Raw genomic sequence first — 27,803 nt, 5'->3', positions numbered from 1 at the left:
GGCGGGAACGTCAGAGTACATCCGGGTCACGTACATTCACTCCGCTCACACGTGTGTTTTTGAGCCAGATGCGAGCTTATTTGTAATATTTTTAATTTTCATCCAAACCTTTGGCCATTATATAATGTCCACCTTAAATCGTAATAAAATAACTGCGCGAATCAGCGCTGAACTTTTCCCAAGTGTCGGGGATTAAAAGTCAGAGTCTTAAAGACTAATCCCATTGCATTCAGAGCCAAATAAGCCAGTGGATGGTGCAGCCAGGCCTGTTATTAGTTTACTATTATTACACACTGCTACCCCACTGGGTGTTCCACTGTGATCCCATATACTTTTGGAGTGGGTCACTCAAATATGTGTAGCTCGATACTTTGGAAAAAGCATTAAACTGTAGTTTATATCTATTTCTATACACACACACACACACACACACACACATATATATATATATATATATATATATATATATATATATATATATATATATATATATATATATATATATATATATATATATACAGTATACATTTTGACATTTTACATGTATATATTTAAAATAATACAAATTATATAAATATTTAATACATAAACAGCGTACATGTCTGAAATCTATACATGCATGTTTGTGTATTTATATATACATAATAAACATACACAGTACACAAAAGTACATTATGTAAATAAAAAACATTGTGTGTGTGTGTGTGTGTGTGTGTGTGTGTGTGTGTTAGCAACAGATTTAATTTAATGAATCTGTCAGTGTTTTGTAATATTAGGTGGTTTATCTAACATTTTAAAATGACATCTTGGACGATACATTACAAAAACTGGTACCCTTACATAAAAAATACTGTAAAAAAAGAATGTATTTTTGCACAACCTCAATCACTTCATTTATGTAAAAAATAATTACTGTATGCAAAATATCTCTGTGTTCCCTTTTTTTCACAGATTGGCCCCATGCTGCTTATTTTTAATAAAATAAATTAAGAATTTACTTTCAGAATTTTTTTTTTCATATGTTGAACAACACAACATTAACATACAATAATCCATCCTGTTTTAAGGAGCTCAAGCAATAAAGCGAAATGCAAATGACAAAACTGCGATGCACACTTCTAAAAAACAGGACATTATCATCTGTTGGCATGGATGCTAATATAGATATCATTACAGTTATCATTCTTGGTGTGAACGGGCCTTTAGGCCTACTGCATTACAGAAATGACCTAGTTTGTGTCTAACGTTAACCCTTAAATAAGCAGGCATCGTGTTACATAAAATCCACACCTGACTTATTGTCATCAAGGACTATTTTTGTATAGATATGTATGAGTGACATCATTCGTGCGAAACGCAGTTTGTATGTGTGTGTTAGCGGGATAACTAGCATGTTTATGTGCTCCTGTTCTAAGGATCAATTCTATGTCTCATAAATATCGGCTTAGTTTTAAATGAACCCTCGGATCAGATGGGTTTTCACCTCATTCAGCTGCCTTAGGTGGAAATGCGCTAATATTGGATCCCATATGCAATGGGGATGCATGAGAGATATTCCTGACACCCCAAGCTGCCCGAAATTGTTTGTCGGCAGAGTCTGTCGGTCAGTGCCAGATGGGCAGAGCAATACACGGCCAGCGCCTCATTTCTCCATATGGAAAGGTTACTGAATAAATAGATCATACACCTTCAACACAAAGTTCTTCCTCACTGAATCCCAACGGATTTTTCGGCAGACAAACAAGCTGCGTGTATAAGTTTTGCGAGATCATGATTGCAGATGAAAATGTACAACAGTACCAAATGCTCCTCACAGCAGCTTTCGTATTCAAAACAATCAAGAGTCAAGGATTTAGCCAAATCAAGACACATTAGCACTTTTACAGATTATTTCTACGCGGCTTTGATGTAATAAACAAAAAAATAGCAGCACTGATATTGCAAAGTTTTTTAATTATGAAACAATTTCAGCTATAAAGCAGCTCTCGAAGACCATGGTGTTGTTATTGAGCTCAAGTCAGGTTTTTGATGTGAGAGGAAAAAGGTGGATGTTTTTGTCCATAAGAAATGATTTCATATCAAAAACGTCTTAATAATGGCTTTCTCCCCTACAAGCAAGCAGATTCTCCCTTCACAAGATGGTAACTTACTGACTGGATTGGTGTGGATCAGGTTTTTAATCAACTGTTTAGACTCTCGTTCTGACGGCACCCATTCACTGCGGAGCATCCATCGGAGAGCAAGTGATGAAAAGTTCTCCAAATCTGCTCCGATGAAGAAACAAACTCATCTGCATCTTAGATGACCCGGGATTAAAGCTTCAGCGTGTTTTCATACGCAGTGCGACGCGTTTAAAATACTGGGATAATATTTTAGGTCCTGGGTTGGTGGGCAAATGGCGTTAAAAATGGAGTATTTATGGAAGTGAGGTATGCTTACGGACATGCGAGGGTGAGCAGGTGCTGATTGTTCTGACCTATGACTAATGGACGGAAATGTTTCCTTTATGCAACGTCTTGTTTTTTGGCCGTAATATATATCTCTAAAGAGGTGAAGACTTAACGACCCAGCGTCCTGTAATTTACAGATGTGTCTGGCTGTCATTTTTAGACTTTTCGTTACACTCATTTGTTTAATTTCACCATTTTCTTGTCTGTTATATTGCATTCGAGATGCACATAAACATGCATTTTGAGGCATTTGCTGTAGGCTTTGAATTGCTTTGTCCTTGTGGCGTAGGACGGACACACACACACACACACACACTCACAAAGTCTCTGATATGTTGAGGACAGCTGCCCATTCATTCTCATTCCTGTCTCTGTGAGCTAAAATTACAAAGCTGCAGCCTGTCACACATAAAAACAATTGTCTCTGTCCTTTGTGCTTTCAGAAGCTGTCTCGACTCACGGGAAGCACCTCAGGTTACGCACGTCTCCGTGTCAACTTCAACTTTCATGCAGATCTAGAGATTCATCCCGTTTAGTGTTGGGATCGCAGCTAGTCACAGTTGTTTCTTTTTATTTCTGCCTTTACCCATTTGATTTCACAGCTTTCACAATGGCGGACGAGTAAGTGCTTTACGCGTTATTTCAGTTTTCGTGAGCAGGCGTCTTTGCGCATTTCTTTATTTGATAACATGCTCTTCTCTTTTCTCTTCGCAACCTCCAATAAACACAAAATATTCAGCGATGTAAGTAAACAGTCAGTATATGCACCTTTAAGAGCAATAATCAGTTAAATGCAACTTTCTGATAAGCCTAATGTGATTTATACTGTGTATTTTATAGTCTCCTGCTCCACTGGCCCCTCGAGTGCAAGCCAAGGTATTCAGCAGCATATTGTGAAATGCACATTTATCTCTTCATTGTGGAACGACGGAATGTAATGCATGAAAACATAGGATTAATCTTGTCTTAATTTTCCCTTTTTTTTAGCCAAAGTCTAAGATTTCTGCATCTCGAAAACTCTCCCTGAAGGTATGATAGGGCTGTGTGCGTGCTATTCGTTGCTGTTTAAAGCTACAGAATGCACGTTTACGGTAAAATCTGTTTTTCTCAGATCCTTTTGCTCCAAAGAGCCATGGAGGAGCTGGAACAGGAGAATGTCAGTCGTGATGAGGAGAAGGTGAAGTATCTGGGAGAGAAGCTTCCTCCTCTTCAGATAACTGGCCTCTCAATGGATGAGCTGCAGGTTAGTGAAGAACAACTTCATGGGTATATACAGAAAGCTAACATTTATCACATATATAAAGCATTTTTAATGCTAATCATATACTTACTTATATTTACATTACTGTTTATGAAGCTTTTATGATGGTTTTTTTTACGTTGCAACTGCTATTTTATTATACACCTCACAGTTTGATGACTTAAATCATGAAAAACATGTTAAATAGTAATGCTGGTCATTTTGCATTATAATTTTGGATGCAATCTAGAAACTGTGTCGGCAACTCCACGCCAAAATCGACGTAGTGGATGAGGAGAGATACGACTTTGAGGCCAAAGTGAATAAGAACAACAAAGACGTGAGTTAAATGTAGCTTTCCTAAACTCGCGCTAATAACATGACGGCTAACACAGTAGTGAACACAGCGTCTGTGTCTGTGAAAGATCCACGAGCTGAAGCTGAAGGTGCAAGATTTGGGAGGTAAGTTTAAGAAACCTGCCCTGAGGAAGGTGCGCGTGTCTGCAGATGAGATGATGAGAGCGCTGCTGGGCTCCAAACACAAGGGCTCCATGGACCTCAGAGCCAACCTCAAATCTGTGAAGAAAGAAGACATTAAACAAGAGAAGGTACACTTGCATGCAACGTGTTTGTCTCACCAGAACTAGGGAGGTTTGAGTCCACCGTGGTACAGAAAAAATAATAATATTTTTTTTCAGCAATTAAAAAAAAAAATTTAGAATATAAGTTCACAATTGTGAGAAATGAATTCAGAAGCTTTTAAAAAAAGTCTACACAATTACCCTTATATAAGATATAAAACTCAGAATTAATGAAAAAAGGTTTGCGAGTAATAAACTTGGAATTGTAAGAAAAGTCAGATTTCTGAGTCAGAAATTGAGATAAAAAAAAAAAAAAAAAAATGTTTTTATAAATATTTAAAATCTTAAGGTGGAAAATCCATATGAATATAAATAATATAATATAATAATATTATTTAATATAAATCTAAAATTATATATATATATATATATATATATATATATATATATATATATATATATATATATATATATATATATATATGTGTGTGTGTGTGTGAGATTAATTATTTGCATCCCAAATATGATTTTGTTTATATAATATGTGAGTACACTGCACAAACACATGCATGTATATATTTAATAAAAATGTTATGTTTATATAATAAATATATTTATAAAATATTAGAATATAAAATATAAAAATGTATATATATATATATATATATATATATATATATATATATATATATATATATATATATATATATACACATACATTCTCAAGTTAAGGAAAAAAAATAACATACAAATACATATGCATATACACAAATAAAGTCTCAAATGTAATAATATTGCAGTAAAGTATTTCACTTATTAGGCGGGTCTGTACAGTGCGACCGATATGTCTGTAATACATACAATATGTAATATGTAATACATACAGTTTTTCAATCAGCAGTAACTGCACACTTGATTTCTGTTTCGTCAGGTTATGTCGACGGAGGTGGGCGACTGGCGTAAGAACGTCGAGGCTATGTCTGGTATGGAGGGCAGGAAGAAGATGTTTGATGCTGCTGGTGGAGGACAGTAATCAATCAATCAATCATTTTTATTTATATAGCGCTTTTAACAACACAGGTTGCATCAAAGCACTGAACAGTATAAAGCAGAAGAATACAATGACAAATACAGTAATAGGAGTGTATGTAAGAGTGTGTATAATTGTGAATGTGTATGCGTGAGCATTTGTTATTAATGACGTGTAAAATGACCTGAAATGAGTCAGAAATAAAAAAATAAACAATATGCATTACAGATACAAATACAAATCAAAAGAAAGCTTCTGACTAGGCCTACATGAATATGCAAATGTTGAATGTTATATCAGTGTATGCCAATTTTAGGTTAATAAAATTTTGGCTGTGCTAAAATTGTGTAATTTATTATAATGAGATTGTTGTGGTATTTTTAACACATACTGGATGGGTAGAACTTCACAACTTTGTGCGACTGACAGTTTGGGTTCCTCTTACATATAAGGGAGAAGACGCTAACAGATGACAACTGACTCATTGAGATTATTCACACTGTGTGTCTCCGGCAGTGAGCTGTCAGCACCTGTCTGAGGGGGACAAAGGAGACGAATTATAGATATGTAACACAGCCCGGTCTGGCAGACAGGCTGTATTAACAATGGTGTGGACGTACCGCAGTGGAGAAAGAATAGTTTATCTCCTCAAAATAGCACGATGAAGCTCCCATAGTGCTCCTAATATTTCTGCAGTACAAAGTGTGCATTATGGACAGTACGCAAATATTCAGATATTTATATCACATATTAGAATGCGTGTGCAAAGGCTTGAGATTTATCAAAAAAAAAAAAAAAAAAAAATATATATATATATATATATATATATATATATATATATATATATATATATATATATATATATATATTTTTTTTTTTTTTTTTTTTTATGGCAATATTATTTTCCATTGGAATATATTCAAATGAAACATTTCTGACTATCATCAAAACACTTGTGCTACTTATGTGGAAACCATCACACTTTTGTCAGAATTACTTTATAAATACAAAATAAAAAGAGCAGCATTTACTTATTAATAAAAATATTCATTTGTAAACTGATGCATTTTAGATTTTATATGTAGCCTTTGTTCAGTGCAGTTAGAAATACACTAATATTTCATTCTGAACGTACAAACAACACTGATAATAGACTCCAGCCCTCCTCTAAACAAGTCAAAGTTTAAACAATTGAGTTAGATAATGAGTGTCTGTATCTTTGTACTTTGCACTTGAGCTCAGCTGACGGTAGACCCGAGGATGAACGTATGCACAACTCCAAATAAATGCACAGACGCGAGCCTTCGCTAAATATAGCCCTACGTATAAAATTAAAAGGCATTTGTGGAATTTAAACATGCTCGGAGGGAAGCCAGAGTCTCCTGTTATTTTAACTCTTCACAAGCTCATACCAACAGATGGAGGGCCCTCCTTTAACTTAGTAGACGCTCTAGAATTAAGTGCCATATTTAGATGTACATTAAATTTTAGCGTTTGTGTGTGTGTGTGTGTGTCATTATATAGTTCGGTAACACTATATATGCCTGATTTAATGTGGTGAGCGTTCCTTTAAAACTATTTTAAACATTCTCCACTATTTATAACTACAAATACAGTGGGTTAGTGACAATATTTGTCCGCTTTGAAGTGCCCTTATTATGGATTTTTGAAAATAACCTTTCATGCAGTGTGCAACTCAGCTCTGTGAAAGAAAACAAAGAGCAAAGTTCACTGTGTATAACTTAATTGTCTCTCAAAAGAAAGAACCGACTCTGAATCACTGAAACGAGTCGTTTTTAAAACGAATCCCAAGCCGTTCGATGTTGAGGTCAACATGAAACATTAGCATATTGCCCGCCCACTTGAAATCAAAATGCTAATTCATTTTTTTGCCACTAGAGGTGTTTCCCCGGCAACAGCTGTAAACGCTGCTTTTATTATGAAATGGAAATGAATTAGCGTCAGGCAAAGGGGTTGGAAAAAACAAATCACTGAGGAGTCGTTAATAAGGTAAAAATAAATGCATATTATAAAACAACGAAAGCGTTTGTCAGCCTGTTGTTTTGGACTCCCAAAACCAAAATATGAACATTTCATAATTTCCATATTTCTATTGGTTATAAAATTTCACATTATTATGAAAAGGTACATTTAAAGCAAATATTTTTTTAGCCATGAATTAGTAGTTTTAAAACCATTCTGACGGTACACTGACTTCTAATAAGACGAATGGTTTGTTTCTTTCTAAACGTCTTTTTTGGGAATATTTAGAACGAAATTTCGTGACAAGGGGCGGATTGCTTCACGGCTGCAATAAACGACAGTATATGAAATCCCTGTTGGCTGCCGCTTAATTTTTGGGGCTCCAGAGACGTAAAAAAACCACATTGGAAAATTGCGCGCAGCTTCAAATCAGTCAAAGCATTTCCTTTTTTCTAAAGAAACATACCTGTTCTCGCAAATCGTTTATATTCAATACTGGAAATGGTAATGAGAAGTGTTCTTCGAGGTCTTGGCCTGGTTATTTGCAGCAGTGATGCACATTTACAAGCAACTATTTCTGGAGCCTGGCAGAACAGACCGAGATTAACCTGCATAGCAATGGAGTGACGGAACAATGACGAAGCTTCATGCCAACAGACAGACGATAAAAGAGAATATATTCGATTAATGGAGAAATCTGAAGAAACTTTATTTTAAGGTTGCTGGTGATCTGCACAAACGAGTCGAAGGTCATTTCCGTTTTGCTGCTTACAAAAATGTGGAAAAATAAATAAACGACTTGAATGTTAAGTAACACATTAAGTGAAGGTCAGATCTACAATTCATTACATTCTTTTAAGAAAAAAAAAGTCCACCAAAAAACAAACCAGCCACAAGGTATAGAAAAAAAAAAAAAGCGGCAAATACCTTTGCAAAATCAGATTTCCTCACAGTCACATACAACAGAAGGCACTTCTGAGTGAACATGTCTTGTTAGTTTTCACTGGGAAAACAAGAACCGAAAATGATCGTGTGTTTGATGAATATTAGGATTGTTTTAAGTAATACTGTACAGGGTTGAATCAGTCTAATTCAAGATTTTCTTCATCACTGGAATGTGTCACGAAGCTGGAAAACCCTTTCATTTGTACTAAAAGAGCTTTAAAACCCCTTCAACACCACTACAAAATGGCATATATGGCAGAAAACATGGCTAGGTCATTTCATAAATTCATTCCATTTTGCATAATAATTCATCCTTAAATTAAGGTACTGTGACAGGATGTTAAATGCCAATTAAGCACATCGTATCAAAATTTGTCATGTATTGTATTATAGTAAAAATAACATTGTTTTATTTTTAAATCGGCATAAAGAGCAGTGCTACCATGACGTGCACATTTAATATGGCTATTGGACTGCATTACAGAAATGAGAAATTGGGAGAACAGTGTGCTTAACTTCTGTGAAAACAACTAAAAACTATTCCTTTCTTTTCTTTTGTATTTTGGGGATGATATGGCCAAGACATGTTCTTAAACACAACCTGAAATCATTGACTTTCTTAGACCAACAGGCTCTGTGAATATTGCACATCTCTTTGGTTTTGGCCACTAAACAGGGCGCACAGCATAAAACATACGTAACAGTGTGCAAAGTCAACCCTCACCCGAGACACTCACATACCTGAATAAATACACATTTTCTCAGTATATACATCTCATTGAACATGAGGTCATTTTATTGACCTGGAAGTGACAACAATAACAACATCAATAACTTAAGCCATCGATAGCTTTCATAAGTTCCTTTGAAGTTATTTTTTTTTTGATAGCAATCTTTGGAGAACATTCCAACTTTGGAAATGAACTGGAGAGATCTGGATGCAACATCTCATCTTCAAGCCAAACATCACAGTCGTCTTTGTCCTGAGTCTCTGTGTGTGTTTCCATTAAACGATCACCTCACATTCACCTTCGGTCAGATGTGATCTGGAGCACATCTGGAATGTCCTGAGGTTTAAAGTGCCATGGTAACGGCTGATCAGCAGCGGCGAGACTGTGGACATGTTTACGTGTTGTGCAGCGTCTGGCGGTTCCACATTCCACGCTTCGAGTGAAAGTGATGGAAGAAGTTCCTCAGGTAGAGTCGTTCCACCTCCAGCCCACCCTGAAGGATCCTTAAAACCACAGAAACACATAAGGGATGCATTAGGACAGTTCTAGCTGTCACAAAAAGCTGAATTATTTTCACATTACAGGTGATAACCTATAAAAAAAAATTAACCCTTGTGCTTTCTTATGGACATCTCTTTTTCAATTTTTTTTGGTATTTTTTTCCTGTTTTAATGCCAACAATTAAAATTTTGGCACGTAATTTTTTTAACATCCTTACTGAAAATAAATAAATAAATAAATATATATAAATATATATATATTTTTTTATATATATTTAATATTCACTGAAATGAGATCAAATGTAAGTTTTAATGACATTTTTTTTTTTGACATGGCCATTTTTGTCCTCTAAGGACCTCAGAATAACTTTTTCTTCAATTAAACCAAAAGGGTTAATATCCTAGACAAGGCCAGTTTATTTCTAAATAACATTTTATACTGAAAATGACGATAATTTGAAGGTTTAAATAAAAGTGATTAAAATAAAAATATGCATGAAATAAATAAAAATACTTAAAAATTTATACTATAAAAGTTGATACTATAAAAAGTCCTATTATATATTCTGTTTTGTTTTTTATAAGTTAAAACCTAAAAATCAAACACGTTAAATGCTGATTTTAGGAATCACAACATCATAATGTACAGTTGAAAGGATACCGACTTTGACATCAAGCTAATAAATGCTCAAGGTTTTAAAAAAAAAACTTGCATTAACTCCATTAGTGTGATATTAGAGTATTATTTCGTGACTTACCTGTCCAGTAGTTCCCAGTCCTCTCCGCCCCAGCGGTCAGTGAATTCTTGTGTGTTCATGCCTCCAATGGAGTCCAGGTCTGATTTATAAATGCCCAGAAGACCAAAGCCATTGACCTCCCAATAACCTGCACATTACCAGCACAACCGTTTTTAACACTGATAATAAGAAATTCTTCTTGAGCACTAAACCACCAATAGATCATGTGACATTATAGACTGGAGTAATGACTGCTTCAAAAACAGTACCCCAAACTTTCGAACAATAGTGTATCTGTTGATATACGGTTATCTAATTCTGTTGTATATGGCAGTGTTATCAGGTTATCTTGTGTTTGCAAGACTGTACCATCTGGCTCCAGGGGTGTAGCACCACAGTTCAATCTCATGACTATTGGAGCGAAGGCCATGTGTTTTTCCACACAGTGTTTTCTCACAGTGTCAATGAAGCCAGGAGGAAAATGAATGTGCAGATCACAAAGAAACACAATGCTGTGATCATCCTGAGAAAGAGACAGACCTTCATCATTTTGCATCAGTTCACCCTTCATTTATTCAATCATTACACCCATCACTTCAATTATTTAAACCTTTTTTGTGCGGCACGGTGCGTGATTTTGTCTTAAACTTACAGAAATGAGGTCTATTCCTGCCTGCAGTCCTGCTGATCTCTCAAAGTTTCCACTTAACCTGAGGTACTGATACCTGAAACGGGATACACAATAGAAAGTAACTCAAATAGGGGTTTCGTTTTACAAAGCTGTAGTAAAGTGACTTTACCACAGGTTAAGAAAGAAATATGAGAGCGTCAGAAGCATGAGATGACAAAGTGCCATATGATCATGAAATCTAACTCATGAAGGATCGCTCTAATAAGTGTGTATTTATAAACATGTAAATGTACCTGGGTAAATAAGAGTTCTGTAGCGCTTGTTCTATGTTCATATCAGTGCTTTCATAGTCAGTAATGATGACGTTGAAGTTTTGATCTCCAGTGGTGCGGTACATCTCCTCCATGTCTGAAATAAACTGCTGCACCCAACGGGCCTGGTTCTTTACTGCAGACATAAACACACACACATTTTCAGGCCATCTACTCAGAAATGTGGACAAGCCATTTTCTTCACCAGAGGTTCTACGAAAGCATCTTGAATAAAACTTGAAAAAAAAATCAATCTCTATAAGAGAGGGTTACCTGGGATGATGAAGTGGACAGTGGCAGTTGGTTTCCAGTAGAAGCTGTATGGATTGCAAAGTTTAAGTTCTGTGTCCAGAGCCTTTAGTTTTTTGTAAGAACGGCCTTCGGTTCTTTTCATGTAGACGTACTGAACCAGGCGCAGGTGGCGTCCTGAAGCCTCCTGCAGGTCCAGTTCCAGTAGGTATCTATTGCCACGATTATAATCAGGCTTCTTCTCAATGTTCACAATTCGCTCTAGAGAGAACTGCCTACACAACAAACCAGTTAATGTTAGAGATGATTTAAAATCTACAGAATGGCATGTTACCTTACTATTCATACTATGTTTTATGGTGCACAGATTTGCATGAAATGCTATAGGACCAGAGCATACAGATTAACTTTCTCTAAACCAGTTGAAATTTAAAATTTTATTTTGATGAACTGAAAATGCTATTAACTAATATTTTTTCTTGCCGAATAATCAGACACATAAAATGACATATTTAGAAAATACTATATAGTATACGCTACTGTTAAACATTTTCGGTTGCTATGAATTTTGAATGTTTTTGAAGGCTGAGTTTTTTTTCAAATCACAAAAACAATAACATCATATATGCCCAATTTCTATTGTAATATATTTTAAAATGTAAATTATTTCTGTCATGGAAAGCTGAATTTTCAGCATTATCACTGCAGTCTTCAGTGTGACATGATCCTTCAGAAATTCTTCTAATATGCTGATTTCCTTTCAAAAAATAATTACTCTCAATGTTAAAAACACCCAAGCTGACTAATATTTTTGTGGAAACGGGAATGTTTATTTTTTCAAGATTCTTTTATGAAAGAACAGCATTTATTTGAAATAAAAGTAGCTTTATAAAAATAAATACTCCCTTTATAGAGGTTAATATTATATTTTCAATAAAAATCACAGGCAGTATTCTGTATAAACTGTGTATTATTCAGTATGATAGTATTCCACTCCAAACGCAGCTCATGGAGTAAATAAATTGCTGATTTAATTCAATATTTGACTCCGTACAAGAGTCTGCCTACCTTGGAAATTTCTTGTTTAGTTTCTTCATGTAAGCTTCCACAACAGACAATGCTTCTGATTCCTCAAGCAGCAGGTTTCCAGACACATTACACTTCAGATCGATCCAGTCGGAGCGCAAGGCATGCAGATCTAGGAGTTTGGCCTGGAACGTCTGAGACCACTTGACTTCCACGTCAAACACAGCCTTGTTGAGGAGGTCGTAGTCTTCTTCCTCCGAGAAACCCTGATTCACCCAAGTGTCTTCTTCGTCTCCTCTATCTTCAACCTCTTCTACATGTATCGCATTATATTCTTTGTCAGATGGAGCCTCGATGACCATCGCTTCACGCTCATTGGTCTCGTTATGCGATGAGTTTTGGTGTGGACGTTGGGTAATTTGACGATGAGCCCCACTTTTGCGCATGATGGGAATATTGTTATCATCTATTATAGCCTTTTTGGGGTTGTCCTGCAAAACATGCACCGCTTCATCCGCTTTATGTTTTGGGTGTTTGAGCTTCTTCACCGGTTCAGCTTTGACTTCATTGCCGTTCAAGGATGGCAGTTCATCTGCAGTGTTCTTCAGCTTGGTCGTCTTTACTTTCACCTCATCTAATGAGGTCTTGGGAGCTTCTCCTAGATGGACTTTTCGATTACCCATCCGATTCACAAGGTCATGACGTTCGCTATGAACCTCATGAAACATGACAGAATTGGTCACTGATCTTTGCTTCAACTCACTGGCTTCTCGTATGTTCTCCAAAGGCATATTTCTATCTCTAGCAGCACCAAGATTTGGATTTCCATCACTACTGTTGAGGTATTTGGCTTTAAGTGGCTCAATTCTACCATCTTGATTAAGGGATTGGTCCACTTGTTGTTTCACCTCTGACCTCAGGCGATCCTCTCTATGAGCTGGATTCTGCTGATCTGGCATCTTCTCCATGTTATTCTGAAACCTTTGGGAGTCTTTTTCTTTTCTTTGGTCATAGTTCTTCACCTCAGAAGGTGGGTTTTGGAGGTAGTGTTGGTCCTGCTGGTTTTGTTCAGGACGTCTCCTTTTCTTCTTCTTTCTTGGTTGCTGCTGTGGTTCCTCTGGGTGGATCTGTGGTTCTTCAGGAGGTTTTTGGAGTACCTTGGGTTGGTTGTCTTGGTCCATCTGCTGAAATCTGTTGTCTAGCCCCCCGTCTTTCCTTTTCTTTCTGATTATGCCATGTTTCTGGACAGAAAACAGCTTACGGCGTCTCTGCATTGAATAATCATCAAAATCATCTCCATAATCCGGGAGAACTTTGTTCTGCTCCATAAATTTCATTTTCTTCTCCTCCTCATACTTTTCAGCTTTCTGAAAGCCCTCATCTTCACCTCTGCCCATCATGCCATCTCCTAAAGGAAGACAAAGACAAAAAATTTGAATTCTGTCATCATTTACTCACTCTCAAATAGTTTCAAACCTGTATGAATGTCTTTGTTCTGTTGAACAGAAAGGAAGTTATTTTTTTGTAACCAGGCGGTTTTGGGTCACCATTGACGTCTTACAGGTTTGGAGCTACTTGAGGGTGAGTAAATGATGATTGGGTGTTTTGAAATAAACATTTCCTTTCAGAGTGAAGTTTCGGAACCATCATTCTATTAAAGTTGAAGGCAACAAAATTTCCATGTTTTAATAAATGTACTTATTGTAACCCTTATTATTCTGTTCTAACTGTAGCCCTATTGCTAACAATTCACCATTATAATACGTTTTAAATAAAAAATCATACCGGTTTTCAGAATTTTATCAAATTAAGCCCTGATTGTTATTTACTACTTAATATTATTGTTGAATTAAGAAAGTTAAACGCTTTGTGAATGATGTTTAAAAGCATTCACTGTATGCTATACCTTTGTATTTGATCACCGTCTCCTCACTTTCAGGCAGATCCAGCTGAATGTAGTTTGAGAAGCCGTATCTAAAAAGAAATGATTTGATTTGGTATCATTACACACAAGGTACACAAGAAAGAGCTAGATTTGGTGGATGTGATGTTGCTTACTGTACACAACCTTTCAAAAGTTTGGGACTAGTAAGATTTTATTTAAAAGAAACAAATACGTTGATTCAGCAAGGATGCATTAAATTGATCAAAATTGACAGTAAACATTTAGTTTTACAAAAATATTAAAATATAAAGCTGAACCAACCCCAAACATATGAACAATAGTGTATGTGTGCATCTACCTTTCCATGTAGTATGGATTCCCACGGTAGAAACATTTGTTTTCACTCTCCATGTGTGTGAGCCGTGTGTAGTCATTAGGATACACGTACGTGAGATGCACCTGCAGCAGATCAGATTGATCAAGGTCAAAAACACTTTCAAAAACACAAAAACATTCACTTCAATTCTATTTGTTTTCTAACTATGCAGTGTGTAAGCACTCACAAACTGCAGGCCCTGGTAGCGCATTAGAGGATATCCCTTTATGATGTAGCTGGGGTTATAAATACAGTCAGGTAAAACTCCCTGCAAACGCGTCCTGTCCAATAATGGAACTGCACACACAAATACAGACAAACAAGGAAAACATTATAACACTTCATTCCTATTATTAAGATTTATTATTAACAATAACAACAACAGCAACAACAACAACCTGCACAACTAAATATATTGATCCACAATTGTGTGAATTTTATAATGCATTTTATTCTTGAAATAACTAACTTATTTTTAATCAACTAGCTTTTTTTTTTAAATAACGTGTATTATTTAATGTGTTAAAATAATCTAACTCCGAAACAACAATATAACAAATAAATAAACAAATCAGTAACTGCTGTTTTTATTCAAGACCATACAAACCTTAAAACTTTAGATTGTTAAACAATAGATTGTTATTAATGAAATGTTTTAATCTGTAAGATTTGCAGTTCATGTTAATAAAAAGTAGTTTGAAAACAAGCAGCAAATTCTGCTGTAGTTATAATAATATCAAATATATTATAGGTTGGGGGGATTACCTTAAAATAACATTTTGGGCAAAGCGTCCTTAAATGAAGTCTGAGAACCATGGAACAATGTATCTTTTGCCACAAGGTGGCACTAAATTCATGTTCTATCTGTATATATTTTGATGTTTTTAGAATTTTAGATGTGTTATCAATACATCACAAAACTCGTAAGAAGCTACGGACAAGAAACAAAAATATTATAAGGTGAGGAAAATAATAAAGTGCTGCTGACAGTGATTTATTATAATATAACTCTACACTAATCCACCTCTTAATTCTATATTTACTCACTCTCATGCTTTAAACCTGTATGTTTAATCTGTGTAGTTACATTATGCACGCATAATGGACCATTTTGACAGACACGGTCAACAGGAACCATCTTAATATAGAAAGAGACGTTTAAATATTCTTTTAAATCTTTACTTTTACTTCCACTTAAAAATATCAGCATGTGGGTTTGGAATGCCCTGTGGGTGTCCTTTTAATGAGTTAAGTTCAATGTTCAAAATCTCGGCGTGTCTGCGTTGTTGGTTTATTTCGACTTTGAAAAGGGTTTTGAGTGACTAAAAGTGAATTTCTCACGCCGATGAAACGAGTCACGTGGATCTGTTCTCAGTATGTCTGCTCCGTGGGGCGGAGTCTCAGAAGACCTCTGGGGCGGAGTCACATGACTGGCAAAAGTCTGAGGAATGTCATTGACATCTGCTGTCTTCAGTGACGACTCATCTGTGCGAGAGGCGCATACACACACACACACACACACACACACACACACACACACACACACACACACACACACACACACACACACACACACACACACACACACAGTTATGCATGGTACAGCAGAGCTGGTTTTACTATGTAAATCGTGACATACAAAAAAAAGTTTCTCATTGTCATCACTGTGAAAGCACACTACCATACTAATTAGTATGTAGACTGTTCAAAAATTAAAACGATTAAAACTACAATAACAAACTTACTTTGGATGCGATTAACTAATTTATATTTAGCTTAATACTTATTTCTGTTTAAGTCATTTTAATCTTTTTAATTTTACATCAGCTGCTTTGAAATGAACAAAAACAATTCTTAAAAAATATTAGTTTTAGTTAGCAATAACTAATGCAAAGATATATTGTCTCACACATTTTCTCACGAGAATGACATAAGTATGCATTTACACAGAAATGAATGCAAAGGCCTGTACTGACACACTTCAGATGAAGCAATAAGTTGACAACACACACACACTTTGTGCAGTGGCGACTACCCCATCATTAGCTCTATTTCAGGGCGTGTGTGTGGACAGGAGCAGCTATTCCAGGCCTCCTAACACTACCCTGACATTTCTGCAACCACATCCCAAAATAACACACACACACACACACACACTCACTGCTGTAGAGGGAGATGAACTTGGAATCGATGATTGAAAATCCACTCCCCATCTGTTTGAGTTGCCACTGCAAGTAAAGACGGACTGTGTCATAACACTTTACACCAATCAGACTCAAACACCCTCAGCAAACACACTCACCGCAACCTCCACATGATCCGTTCCTTTATTGTTTTGTTTGTGGATAAGCTCAAAGAAATATTTATTGTTCTTTTGCAGACTGTAAAACAATACAAAAAGTTAATTTTTACTAAAAAAGGACAAACATGAAAATGACCCATTTATATATTAACAAAATTGATCAATTAAATAATACTTTTTAATTATTTGAAATAATAAGTTTCTAACATGAATTCACAGGTTGCTTTCTCATTATGCTTTATCACATAGGCAAGGCACAGCAGAAAAAAAATAAACAAAGGAATAGGAAATGTGTCAAAATAAAAATAAATCAACAATTCTAATGGAACAAAATATTTATACTTTTTTATTTTATATATGATATACTATATTATTCTAAAATAATTTTACATTAAATAAATAATTACATAAAATTTTTTTATTTTTAAGTGAAAATTATAAAAATGCAAATATATATATATATATATATATATATATATATATATATATATATATATATATATATATATATATATATATGTAAATGTTGGCAGAATTATTTTTCTAGGCAATTTTTTTTTTTTTAAAGTCAAGTTAATTAAATTTAAAAATGTTTTTTTAAGTATTACAAACACAAAACGTACATACATCAACGCCTGCATTTAAAAAAAATCCACTATATGATATACTTTAATAATATATCATGTTGCTATCATATACAAAATTCAAATCATATAATTTTTTTATTATTGTATTTTACAAGAGTTTCTTTGTAACTAACAAAACCTAACATGTTAGCCAAGTAAAACTTGACGGCTTTGATCGATCCTCTCTACGGCAGTGTTTCAGATTCTCAAACCACATTTTTAAATCACGTGTTTGCTTTCTGTTGAACATTAATGCACATTAGCTGGATTAGCCTTGTTTTGTGCGATTTGAGACAAAGATACATAATTAGTTTTTGATGTTTGATTTAAAGTATGTTACTGAAATGTAATTTTGACCAACCGCTGTTACATACACACCCACACTGTTACATACTACAAATCACGTTATAACAGAAGAATACTTTTATTGACTTCCCACTGTGTGCCATGATCACAATCAGGACACAAGCAGAAGCTTGTGAATCTACACATACTGAATCTAAAAATAGTTTTTCCATCATTGAGGTATGTGGTCATAACACGGACAAATGTGTGAGCACTTCCCTAAAGCATTATGAAACACAAACACAGCATTCACTTACGAAATGAGATCTGATATCTGACTGGCGTATTTCCCATATTCCCCCGGAGCAGTCCATTCTCTGCCTGTCTAAAAATGGAGGAACCACACAAAATTAAGTGTGCGCATTTTACACATCTGCATAAAAGTAATTGTAAAGTTGACACTCGTCTCTCCAACCTTTCCGACGTAAGCACGGAGCTTCAGATTGTCAGGATTTTCATCGTCACTGAGCCAGAACTCGCTGTTATCATCAGACGCCACTGCAAACAGAAAGTCACCTGCCAAACAAAGAGAAGGGTTAACAGCAGGGCAATGGGACACAGGCTGAATGCTTGTGTGTGTGTGTGAGAGATAGACAAACCATCAGTATAAGGATGTATGTATCCAAATATCCTGAGCCCATAATTGGTCCATCTGGGTGAAACAGCAAGTTTCTTTACAGTTGTACGAGTCTGCAGAGAGAAAAATGAGAGGAGGGGAAAAATATTTTAATATAATTTATATAATATAATTTTTTAATTATCCTAAAATATTTTAATGCCACTTAAATAAGCCTACAATTATTAACAATATAAATTCTAAAGAAAGCAATAATATTGTGATTTTTTTTTTTTTTTTCTGTTTTAATATATTTTAAATGTAATTTATTGCTGTGATACAACGCTGAATTTTCAGCATCATTGCTCCAGTCTTCAGTGTCACGTGATCCGTCAGAAAGCATTCTAATACACTGATTGGACGCTCATGAAATATGTATTATTATTAATATTATTATTATCAATATTTAAAACAGTTGGGCACAAATCAGTCATCTATACCGATATAATACCTACGTGGGGATATAAAGGATAATGCAGATTCTTCCGCAGTTGAGATACAGACGTGCCACACCAGTCCTCAAATATGTGAAGATTTGCCATTCCTTTATACTGCGGGAAACATACAACACACACACTTTCAAACTAAACTTCATCCATCAGACGGCAAAAACGAGGGCAACACAGGTTTACATAAGTGCTTACAATAGAAGTGCATGGGGATATCTATTCCACAACAACGAAATACACATTAAAATACAGTTTCAAAAGTGTGCAAAGTGATATCAAATATCTCAATCCCTGCCACGACTGTGTAAATTATTTAACAGTACGATTGTCTGTATGTGCTACTGTCCGAATGTACTATTTACATTCATTTACATGTAACTTGAGTATCTTTCCCAATAGACTTTCACTGTAAGGGCATTGCCTTTTTGTTTCATTCAATAATGCAAAGTTATTTTCCGTAGTAATCAATAACGTCTTGTTATCAACGCTTCTTAAATAATCTTTAAAATCACCTACAAACATACAGAATGAACTAAAACGTTTATCTCATGTGTCACGTTTAAAATAGTATAGTGACACCAGAGACACACAGAGCCTTGCTAAATTTAACAAGATGGCAAAACTCTTGCTGAAGACACACAGAAAGAGCCGTGGGCAACATACTCATGCGGATTAATGACATTATCTTTACAGCATATGCACATCAACAGATCATGCATGCAGAGCTCTGGCTGACAGATATAATCACAAAATATTACACTGACAAAGTGCCATACAACACAGTATGAGCACATACAAAGGAAATACTATGTTTATTAAACATCTATCATGGTAACGGCATGTTTTTGCACATGAAAAAAACATATTAATGGGCACTTTGAAAATGCCACTTGTACATGTTTCTATCATTGTGGCTGTATCGTTACCTCCACCCTCCATGTCTGTCGAGTGTTTTTTGGTGTCCAGTTGTCTTTATGTTTATCGTCGCCGATGCGATCTTCAAAAATGTTAGCCTGCGATACGCACATAAAACACACAGAACTGTCGTTCATGCATCTGCATTCCTGCAGCATTTTTGAATAGTTTGCCCTGCAAAATGTACTCAGCAACTACCTAGACAACATTTTTGAGCATCATAGACGTTTTTTGTTACAGTATGTCAATTTTGGGCATGCATGAAATACTGGAATGACCTACTACTTGTGACAGAATTTGCAGTATACAAGCAGAAGATGTTGCACGAAATTTTGTATTACATCAATTGCTCACAAATAGATCCTCTGCAGTGAATGGGTGCCGTCAGAGCTGATAACAGCTGATAAAAACATCACAATAATCCACAAGTAATGTAAAAAATTGTCTTCTCACATAAACACAGTACTTGGTCTGTGCATATTTCTCTCCTGATTCTCGATGTGATGGCTTTTTCAGACAAGAAAGCATAGCTTGCTTGTTTAAAGTTAAAAATGTCTTAATAGATTAGTTTTTTTTTACAAAACATGAAACTTTTCACTTCACATGATCGTTAATTGATGGACTGGGGTGGATTACTTTGGATTATTGTGACGTTTTTTATCAGCCGTTCAGTCTCATTTTGACGGCACCCATTCACTGCAGAGGACCCATTGGTGAGCAACTGATGATGCTAAATTTCTTCAAATCTGCTCTGATAAAGTAACAAACTCATTTATATCTTGGATGGTCTGAGGATAAATTGTCAACAAATTTTCATTTTTGGATAAATTATTCATTTAACTTGACCCTTTGTTTTGTAATGAACCAGAAGAAATATCACCGTCACAAATCTTTTTGTTGACAAATATATTTACCGGTCATAGTTTTATACAAAATGAAGTTTAATGGTATATAATAAATTATATTATAACTGGTTTTACCGCATGTCGAGCAGCCCAGGCGATGTTTTCACTGTGGACGGTTACACCTGAAAAGAGAGAGAGAGAGAGAGAGAAAGAGTAAATATTTAGCCAAGTTGTGAATTAATTACTTACACCTGACCGACCACGTGTGTGTATGTGTGTTCGATCCCGGACAATGACATTAGATTGCCATTGATCGGTTAGGATTTCTCCAGATAGACTGAAACTGACTCCATGTTCACGTTAATCTTTAACAGAAGGAAAGCATTAGCTTACACACGGTCAATCACACTTTCAATGCTCGATCTTTAATTAGGTTAAATCCAAAATATGTACTCAATATTACAGGTAATCACACAGAGCTCAATTCGGGTGTCCAGCGTCCATGCTGATCCATCTATTGTTTAAAGAGTTTCCAAAAATACAAAACAGGGTAAGGTAAAACATGCTCATTCTCTAGGACCTAACGCATTTACATCTGTTTTTAATTAATTCAATTCTAATTACTACTATCACTAATCCTAGTTCAAAGCATTTTTATTTATTTATCTATTAATATGTTTTATCACTTCAGCAGTTTTGGTAGACCCTTTGCAAAGCTTCCAAGCACAATTCTGTTCACCAAGTACGGTTAAACACATGAAGCATACCATACAAATACCACAACGACTTGTTTTATATGATTTTCCACAATTTTAGCAACCAAAAATTCTAATAGTTTCAGAGGGCTGGAACTTCTCAAATTGCGATAGGTTGCAATAATGTTGTTTCGATGCTCTATAATGTGGCATGGTTAGTTAAAGCATGAAAACATAAGTGAACATAAGAAGTACAACTTGTAAAATGAATTCATAAAAAAATGATTTTGGTGCATCACTAACATACAAGCCAATTACAATGACTACAAAGAAACATAAAAAAACAACAACATTGTTTATTTATGATCCATTATACTTTGAGGACATCCCAAGGGGACGTTTTGTAAGAGCACACACGGAACAGACTGCTAATACAATAAAAAGAGACTCGTGTTTCCTGTATGTGTCTTATATGCACATTTCCCCTTCAGTCACAAGAGCAAAAACCAGTTATTCAGGTTTCACTAATGTTCCCAGTTATGAAGAATAAGAAATTCAACGTGGCATTTTTCGATTAATTGACAAACATCCTGTTCAGGAGGGGCAAAGTGTATGTTGTGAGTTTGTCAAATAGATGCATGCACACAAAACACACACCAAAAACCCCAATCGTTTATTTGCATTGGCTCTGCAAACATTTACAGAAAATGAACAGACGCTCATCAGAAGGTGAAGAAAACACACACATTCCCCCCATGTGTGTGTGTGTGTGTGTGTGTGTGTGTGTGTGTGCAGTTGTGCAGAGAAGTGCAAGTGTGCTTAACCTTGCACATCGGTGCTATAGCAACAAGGAGTACAGGAAATGACGGCGCACCTTACAGAAGAAAGGGTCACCTGACCCCCAGAGCCACTGAACACACACTGCAGGGAGGGTCGGGGTGGCTGGCTATTATGGTCTGTGTCTTCAGGTGTATTTGCACACTGGGCGGTGTGTGAACTTTCCTTAGTGCTTGAGTGAGAACAAATGCGTTTAAAGAAGAGACCCCGAGGATTGCAGCACGTCATGTGCACGGTCAAAGCGAGTTTTTAGTGCGCAACCAACGCTTCCTACTTTGCCCTTTTCTACTTTCCAGATTTCCAACTTTTACTGTTCTCCCTAGAAGTCACCGCTAGCCCCTGGAGGAAGGTTCGTTTTTTTAAAAAAAGCATTAGAGAGAGAGAGAGAGAGAGAGAGAGAGAGAGAGAGAGACATGCCTTACTGTAATCTCGTTCCTGCTCTTAGACGATCCTCCACAAAAAATTAAAAAAGGAAATTTCAGCATGATCTATAAATCCAGCGCTGGTGCAATAAAATCAAGGGTCAAGGGTCAGTCGCGAGGGTTTGTCACTTCGCACTGACAGCCCAGTGGGACTCAACTAAACACACACACAGACAACATTTAGGTTAGGCCACACAGAAGACTAACCATAGCCCTTGAGTACGGAAGCTGAATGCAGTAGCAATGAAAACGGACGGATCTTCTCCATAAGATATTAATAATTTAGACATAAAACAAAACAAAACGTAAACGTGTTGCATAAGTTCCATAAATTGTCACCACCCACCCATTTGTTACAGGAAATTTCTGTCTGCATTTAATCACCATGTGGTTATAAACCTGTATATACTTCTTTATTGTCATGCACACAAAAGAACACATTTTAAAGAATGTTGGTAACCAAAGCCCCATCAACTTACACCGTGGGTCAGCTGGCTCCCAAATCTACTTGGTTTACATTTTTCAAAATATCTTCTTTTGCATTCCACACAAAGAAAACAACAACAAATACATTTGGAGCAACAAGATGGTGAGTAAATATGGACAGAAATGTCATTTTTGTTGAATGTTTGTCAGTTGAATGACTACAAATGCCAGCTAAAAATCTACCGACAGCTTTGGCGTTAATCAACGTAATTATTTTTGTGCATTTTGAGCAAATGCTGTTTGAAATGCTTCAGAACGTTTGTGTATATCTCATCTACGGTCATTATTTGCCGTCACTCCCCCAAAACACTTTCAATTGACTAGATACATTGTGCAGTGATCTCATAATTGCATTGTACAAAAACCCGTTTCCACCACGGAAAAAAATGACGTAATGTGATCCCACAAATTGCTTTCCTCATAACGAATTAGTCCTTTTTTCTCACAGTTTTGATTTTTACTTCTTTATAATCACATCTTTTCTTTCTACTCATTTTCTTACAAATCTGTCAGAATTGTGAGATTCCATTTTTTATTCCATAGTTTTCAGAGTTTGAGAAAAAAAAGAAGAAGAATGTGTTAAGAGTTCAAACGGTAGATTTATGCGATGACATTTAATAGAACGAAATGTTTAAATGCATATTGTGTGCTGTATCCAATTAAGCCTGTGACAATAACAGCTTTCTGTAGTGCAATGTATTGTCTCTTAAATATTTTCAATAAACGATATTATTGTCATTTTAAGATCATTTATCGCCACCTTAATATAACAGCATAATAATGTAAGAAGGCCTACACACTTTAAATTGACAACAAACATTTAAATTTGTAAAAATATTTAGATAATGAAAATCAAGAGTCTCACTGAGTCTCATGAAGAACATTTATGCAGTTTTTTCATCTACAGATTTTTCTTTGAAAAAGTACACTATTGCTGAAAAATACAATCCCTATCTGAATTAGGCCATATCTGCAGATCCGCATCACCAAAAATTATTGAGGTCATGTACATATATTGTAAATATATATAAGTTGATGTATTGACGACTGCGACAGGCCTATGGCCAATTTGACGCTATTATCCTTATAAATATGCAAATGATATTAAACCAAGATAAAAAGTACTGCGTAAACCAAAATGCTAAATGTTTGCTGGTTCACAGAGGAATGGCATGCATGTGAATTCATGGCCGACAGACTCAAAGCCATCTTACAGGTCAAATATTAACTCTCAAAAATACTGTAAAAAATATCTGTGATTTTAACAGAAAAAACTGAAAATGCTGCAGTAAAAAGCTGTTAAATGGTAAAATTCTTGTCAAATTTATACTGAACGCACAATTTTAAATGTTGTTTGAATTTGATTCTTTGTTTCTTCTTAAACTAAAATTATTATTAATTAATGTTATATCTTATATACAATGTTATATCTACTGTTGACACTCAAACGTCTTTCTCAAAGCTCAATCTGACAGCTTTTTGTTGCTAATCTGGTTTAAGTCACAGGGCAGCGTGAGTTTACTATTCAAACGTAATATTAGCAGGCTGATGTCCTGCTCCTCTGACCTGATACTGACCTCAAACAAGACGGCGATCCCTTCCGCAGGTGAGAGCTCACCTGACATCTCTCAGGTTTCCTCAATCGCATAAGCTTCTCTTTGTGCAACCTTCGCAATTCAGGGCTAATTAGAAAACATTTTTGCTGTAAATGTTAAGGTCCCAGCAGATAAAAGAAGCGCAGAGGAGACATTGTGAGTCACTCAGGGGATGGGAAGGAAACACCCTGATTTTAGAGCTTGGGTAAGAAACTAACTAAACTGGCAGGACAGAAACCACCGGCCTGATGTTCTGGTGTCTGCATGCACACTGACCATATCCACAGCAACACAATGCCGCCGCATTAAATTCCATTCTCTTGTACTATTTTCATGATGTATTGTATATCATATACTGCATTATCTGTAATGATAATGAAAGCATGGCAAACCGTTCTTAAGGGAATAGTTCACCCAGATCGTCACAAACGTGCAGCTATTCACCCGACAAGACGTTAATTGTTGGACTGGAGTGGTGTGGATTACTTGTGGATTATTGCGATGCTTTTATCAGCTATCATTCTGACGGCACCCATTCGCTGCAGAGCTCACTGGCGAGCAAGTGAAGCAACTCTGCTTTTTAAAATCCGCTCCGGTGAAGAAACAAACCCGTCTACTTCTGGGTTACTCGTACATTTTCAGAACAATTCCTTTAAGAGCAAGCTTCGGTGAACTCCAGACTTCAACCGCAGCCTCTCCCTCCCTGCCTGAACGAAATCACTGCATATTCAAACTCGGTGTTCATCAGAAAAACCAATAAATTTGAATGAAATTAGAGCGGACTGCAAGTAAACATTATAAACGAGGAACGTATTGATTGAAATGTGAAAAGCAGTTAGAAATGGAAGGAGTGTAGGCAAATAAAAGATAGTCAACTGTAAACTCGAATTAAACATTAAACAGAATGCATATGCATAATAAAATAATAATTAAATGTATTTAATAATAGAATAGAATACTATAAGAAATAGGTAGGGTGTAAAACCAGTTATTAGATATTAGTTTAACTACTATTGAATATAATAGGATAATTAATTCAGTTTGTGGAATGTATGAAACTGAAACAGAATAAAAAGGACAAAGGAATGGAATTAATCATGCAGCGTTAATATTCACGAATATCAATACGCTGCTTAAAATTAAATGAATTCATGCTCGATACATAGTGAACGGCAGTAATATTTTTGTGACATTAAAAAACTAGAACGCATAAAAAAAACAAATACAAATAAAATAATAAATAAAATTACAAGCGCGCACGCAAAATAACACTTTAAACGCGTATTTAATTAGTTTACCTGCGTGTCATGTGACCATTAACCGACGTTAGCAAACCGTAAACATGCTAAACGTTTAGGTCAAGATTTCAGGACAAATAGTTTCGGCTGACAGAAAGTTTTGGGAATTCCTGACAACAGTTCAATAAATGCTGAAAAATGTCGTCCGTTGTTCGTGATACATAGTCTGTTAACTGAGGTAAAATGAGCCTTACTGTAAAGCACTGGCATAATTTGACTCGTTAACGTGAGCGTAACGTCTGCCTCAGCGAGCAGTAATTAAGTGACAGGGCATCAGATGTCACTCACCGGGGCTGCTCCACTCGTTCATGGCCATGAACTCCAGATAAGCCGCGAGTAACGCGACCATCAGCACCGCCCCGAACACAATATATCTGCCGTGCCGCTTGAATTTCCGCACCGGGAAAAAGTTGAGCATCATCCTTTCACGCGCTCCGGGCTCCGTGTGGATCGCAGAAGTCGCCAACCGCCGCGAGTCGGGTCATCGACGCGCGCGCTCCCGGGTTCGGAGCCGGTGGGAAAAGTCGACCTCGCGTCGCGTCTCCTTCGCCGTGATTCGGCGTCCGCGAGAGTCCCGCGCGCACAGGTTGAGCAGGCCACGCCTCCCCCCGGCGTGACGTCGCTGCTCCCGAACAGGTACAGCAGAGGTGAAGGGGCCTGGTTTCAGGAAAGGCCGTCATGTTTACAACCACGTAAGATTAGTGCAGAAATCTTTCTTGATTTCCCTAAAGCTTTCGAATTCATAGAACGCAAGATCCTTAATGCTTATTTGTATCTGCTAAAGCATTCATAGAGACTGTAACTATGAACTTTTAAGAGGTTTATCATGTATCAGGGCTGTCCAGTCTAGCTATTTATATTTCTTTTAGCCACAGTTTACTTATTAAGATGTTAATTTGAAAGGAATTTCAGTTTTTGACAGTAAGATACTAGCTGATGACACTATGAAGACAAAAACAGTTTTCATGTGCATATACATATATATAAATGGTATACCGGTTTTAAAAAAAATCTATTAAATTGATTAAATCTGATATAAAACTTCTGGCTTCAGAGAGATCTTTCTGACACGGTTGAGTTCTTTTATTTAAGGCTGAAGGGCTTTTTCTCTTTGTCAGCGATAAAGCTATAAAGGTAATTAACAATTAAAAATAGACCTTAAAATTAAAAATAGAAGTGCTTTTAACAAAAGCAAAGGTGGCCTTGGTTTTTTGGACTTTGCAGAAAGACTATACTGTAATAAACACCTTTAAAGCACATTTTTATCCCAAATTGAGATTTTTGACCGACTTGTATATCTTTCTTGCTGAAGTGTAATTTCTTGCCTGGCAAGTTACATATTTCTTTAACTTCCATCAGCAATGTCATCTTTCATGGAAATTGTACATTTTTTTGTTGTTAAAGCCATCCCAAGCAGCCTCAATTAATAAAATCACTATGTTTGTAACCTTAGAAACGTGACCCTTACCTTTGTCCTCAAAGATGTTATTTGTACTATGAAAATCCACCGCTGTTATCTGCTGAATAAGTTGTTACTTTTCTCCTGCTGAATGCAAAATTCTTCATTCATAAGCAAAAATGGCTTAAATCTCCTTTGTTTTTCTCCTTTTTGTAGGATTCTCTTACGGAACTCACCAGTAACAAAACACGCCACATTTTTGATGCACTTTTTAAAAATGTTGTAATTTTGTTTCTGC

General features: G+C 36.0%; 2 protein-coding genes across 2 annotated transcripts; one reads left to right on the top strand and one right to left on the bottom strand.

Moving 5' to 3' along the window:
* Positions 1-2,868: 2,868 nt before the first annotated feature.
* tnni1c (troponin I, skeletal, slow c) lies at positions 2,869-5,644 on the top strand. The gene is made up of 8 exons (XM_043264578.1): positions 2,869-3,071; positions 3,190-3,193; positions 3,291-3,326; positions 3,438-3,479; positions 3,562-3,693; positions 3,941-4,030; positions 4,116-4,298; positions 5,203-5,644. Exons 1-8 carry the CDS (start codon positions 3,061-3,063, stop codon positions 5,302-5,304), a joined length of 600 nt encoding a protein of 199 aa, XP_043120513.1. The 5' UTR covers positions 2,869-3,060; the 3' UTR covers positions 5,305-5,644.
* Positions 5,645-7,968: 2,324 nt separating this feature from the next.
* On the bottom strand, positions 7,969-26,696 carry b4galnt3b (beta-1,4-N-acetyl-galactosaminyl transferase 3b). Its single transcript, XM_043216543.1, has 20 exons — positions 26,395-26,696; positions 20,909-20,955; positions 19,940-20,026; positions 19,020-19,115; positions 18,548-18,638; positions 18,364-18,464; positions 18,206-18,273; positions 16,978-17,056; positions 16,837-16,903; positions 16,017-16,160; positions 14,863-14,972; positions 14,658-14,758; positions 14,321-14,388; positions 12,457-13,822; positions 11,413-11,663; positions 11,122-11,275; positions 10,850-10,922; positions 10,567-10,720; positions 10,219-10,345; positions 7,969-9,463 (listed from the first exon to the last, which is right to left on the bottom strand). The coding sequence occupies exons 1-20, from the start codon at positions 26,525-26,527 to the stop codon at positions 9,355-9,357; spliced, it is 3,426 nt and encodes a 1,141-aa protein (XP_043072478.1). The 5' UTR covers positions 26,528-26,696; the 3' UTR covers positions 7,969-9,354.
* Positions 26,697-27,803: the final 1,107 nt, after the last annotated feature.

The sequence above is a fragment of the Puntigrus tetrazona genome, chromosome 18 (assembly GCF_018831695.1).
Source record: "Puntigrus tetrazona isolate hp1 chromosome 18, ASM1883169v1, whole genome shotgun sequence".
NCBI classification, from domain to species: domain Eukaryota; kingdom Metazoa; phylum Chordata; class Actinopteri; order Cypriniformes; family Cyprinidae; genus Puntigrus; species Puntigrus tetrazona.
Note: the sequence above shows the minus strand (reverse complement) of the source record. Positions and strands in the feature narration are given on the sequence as shown.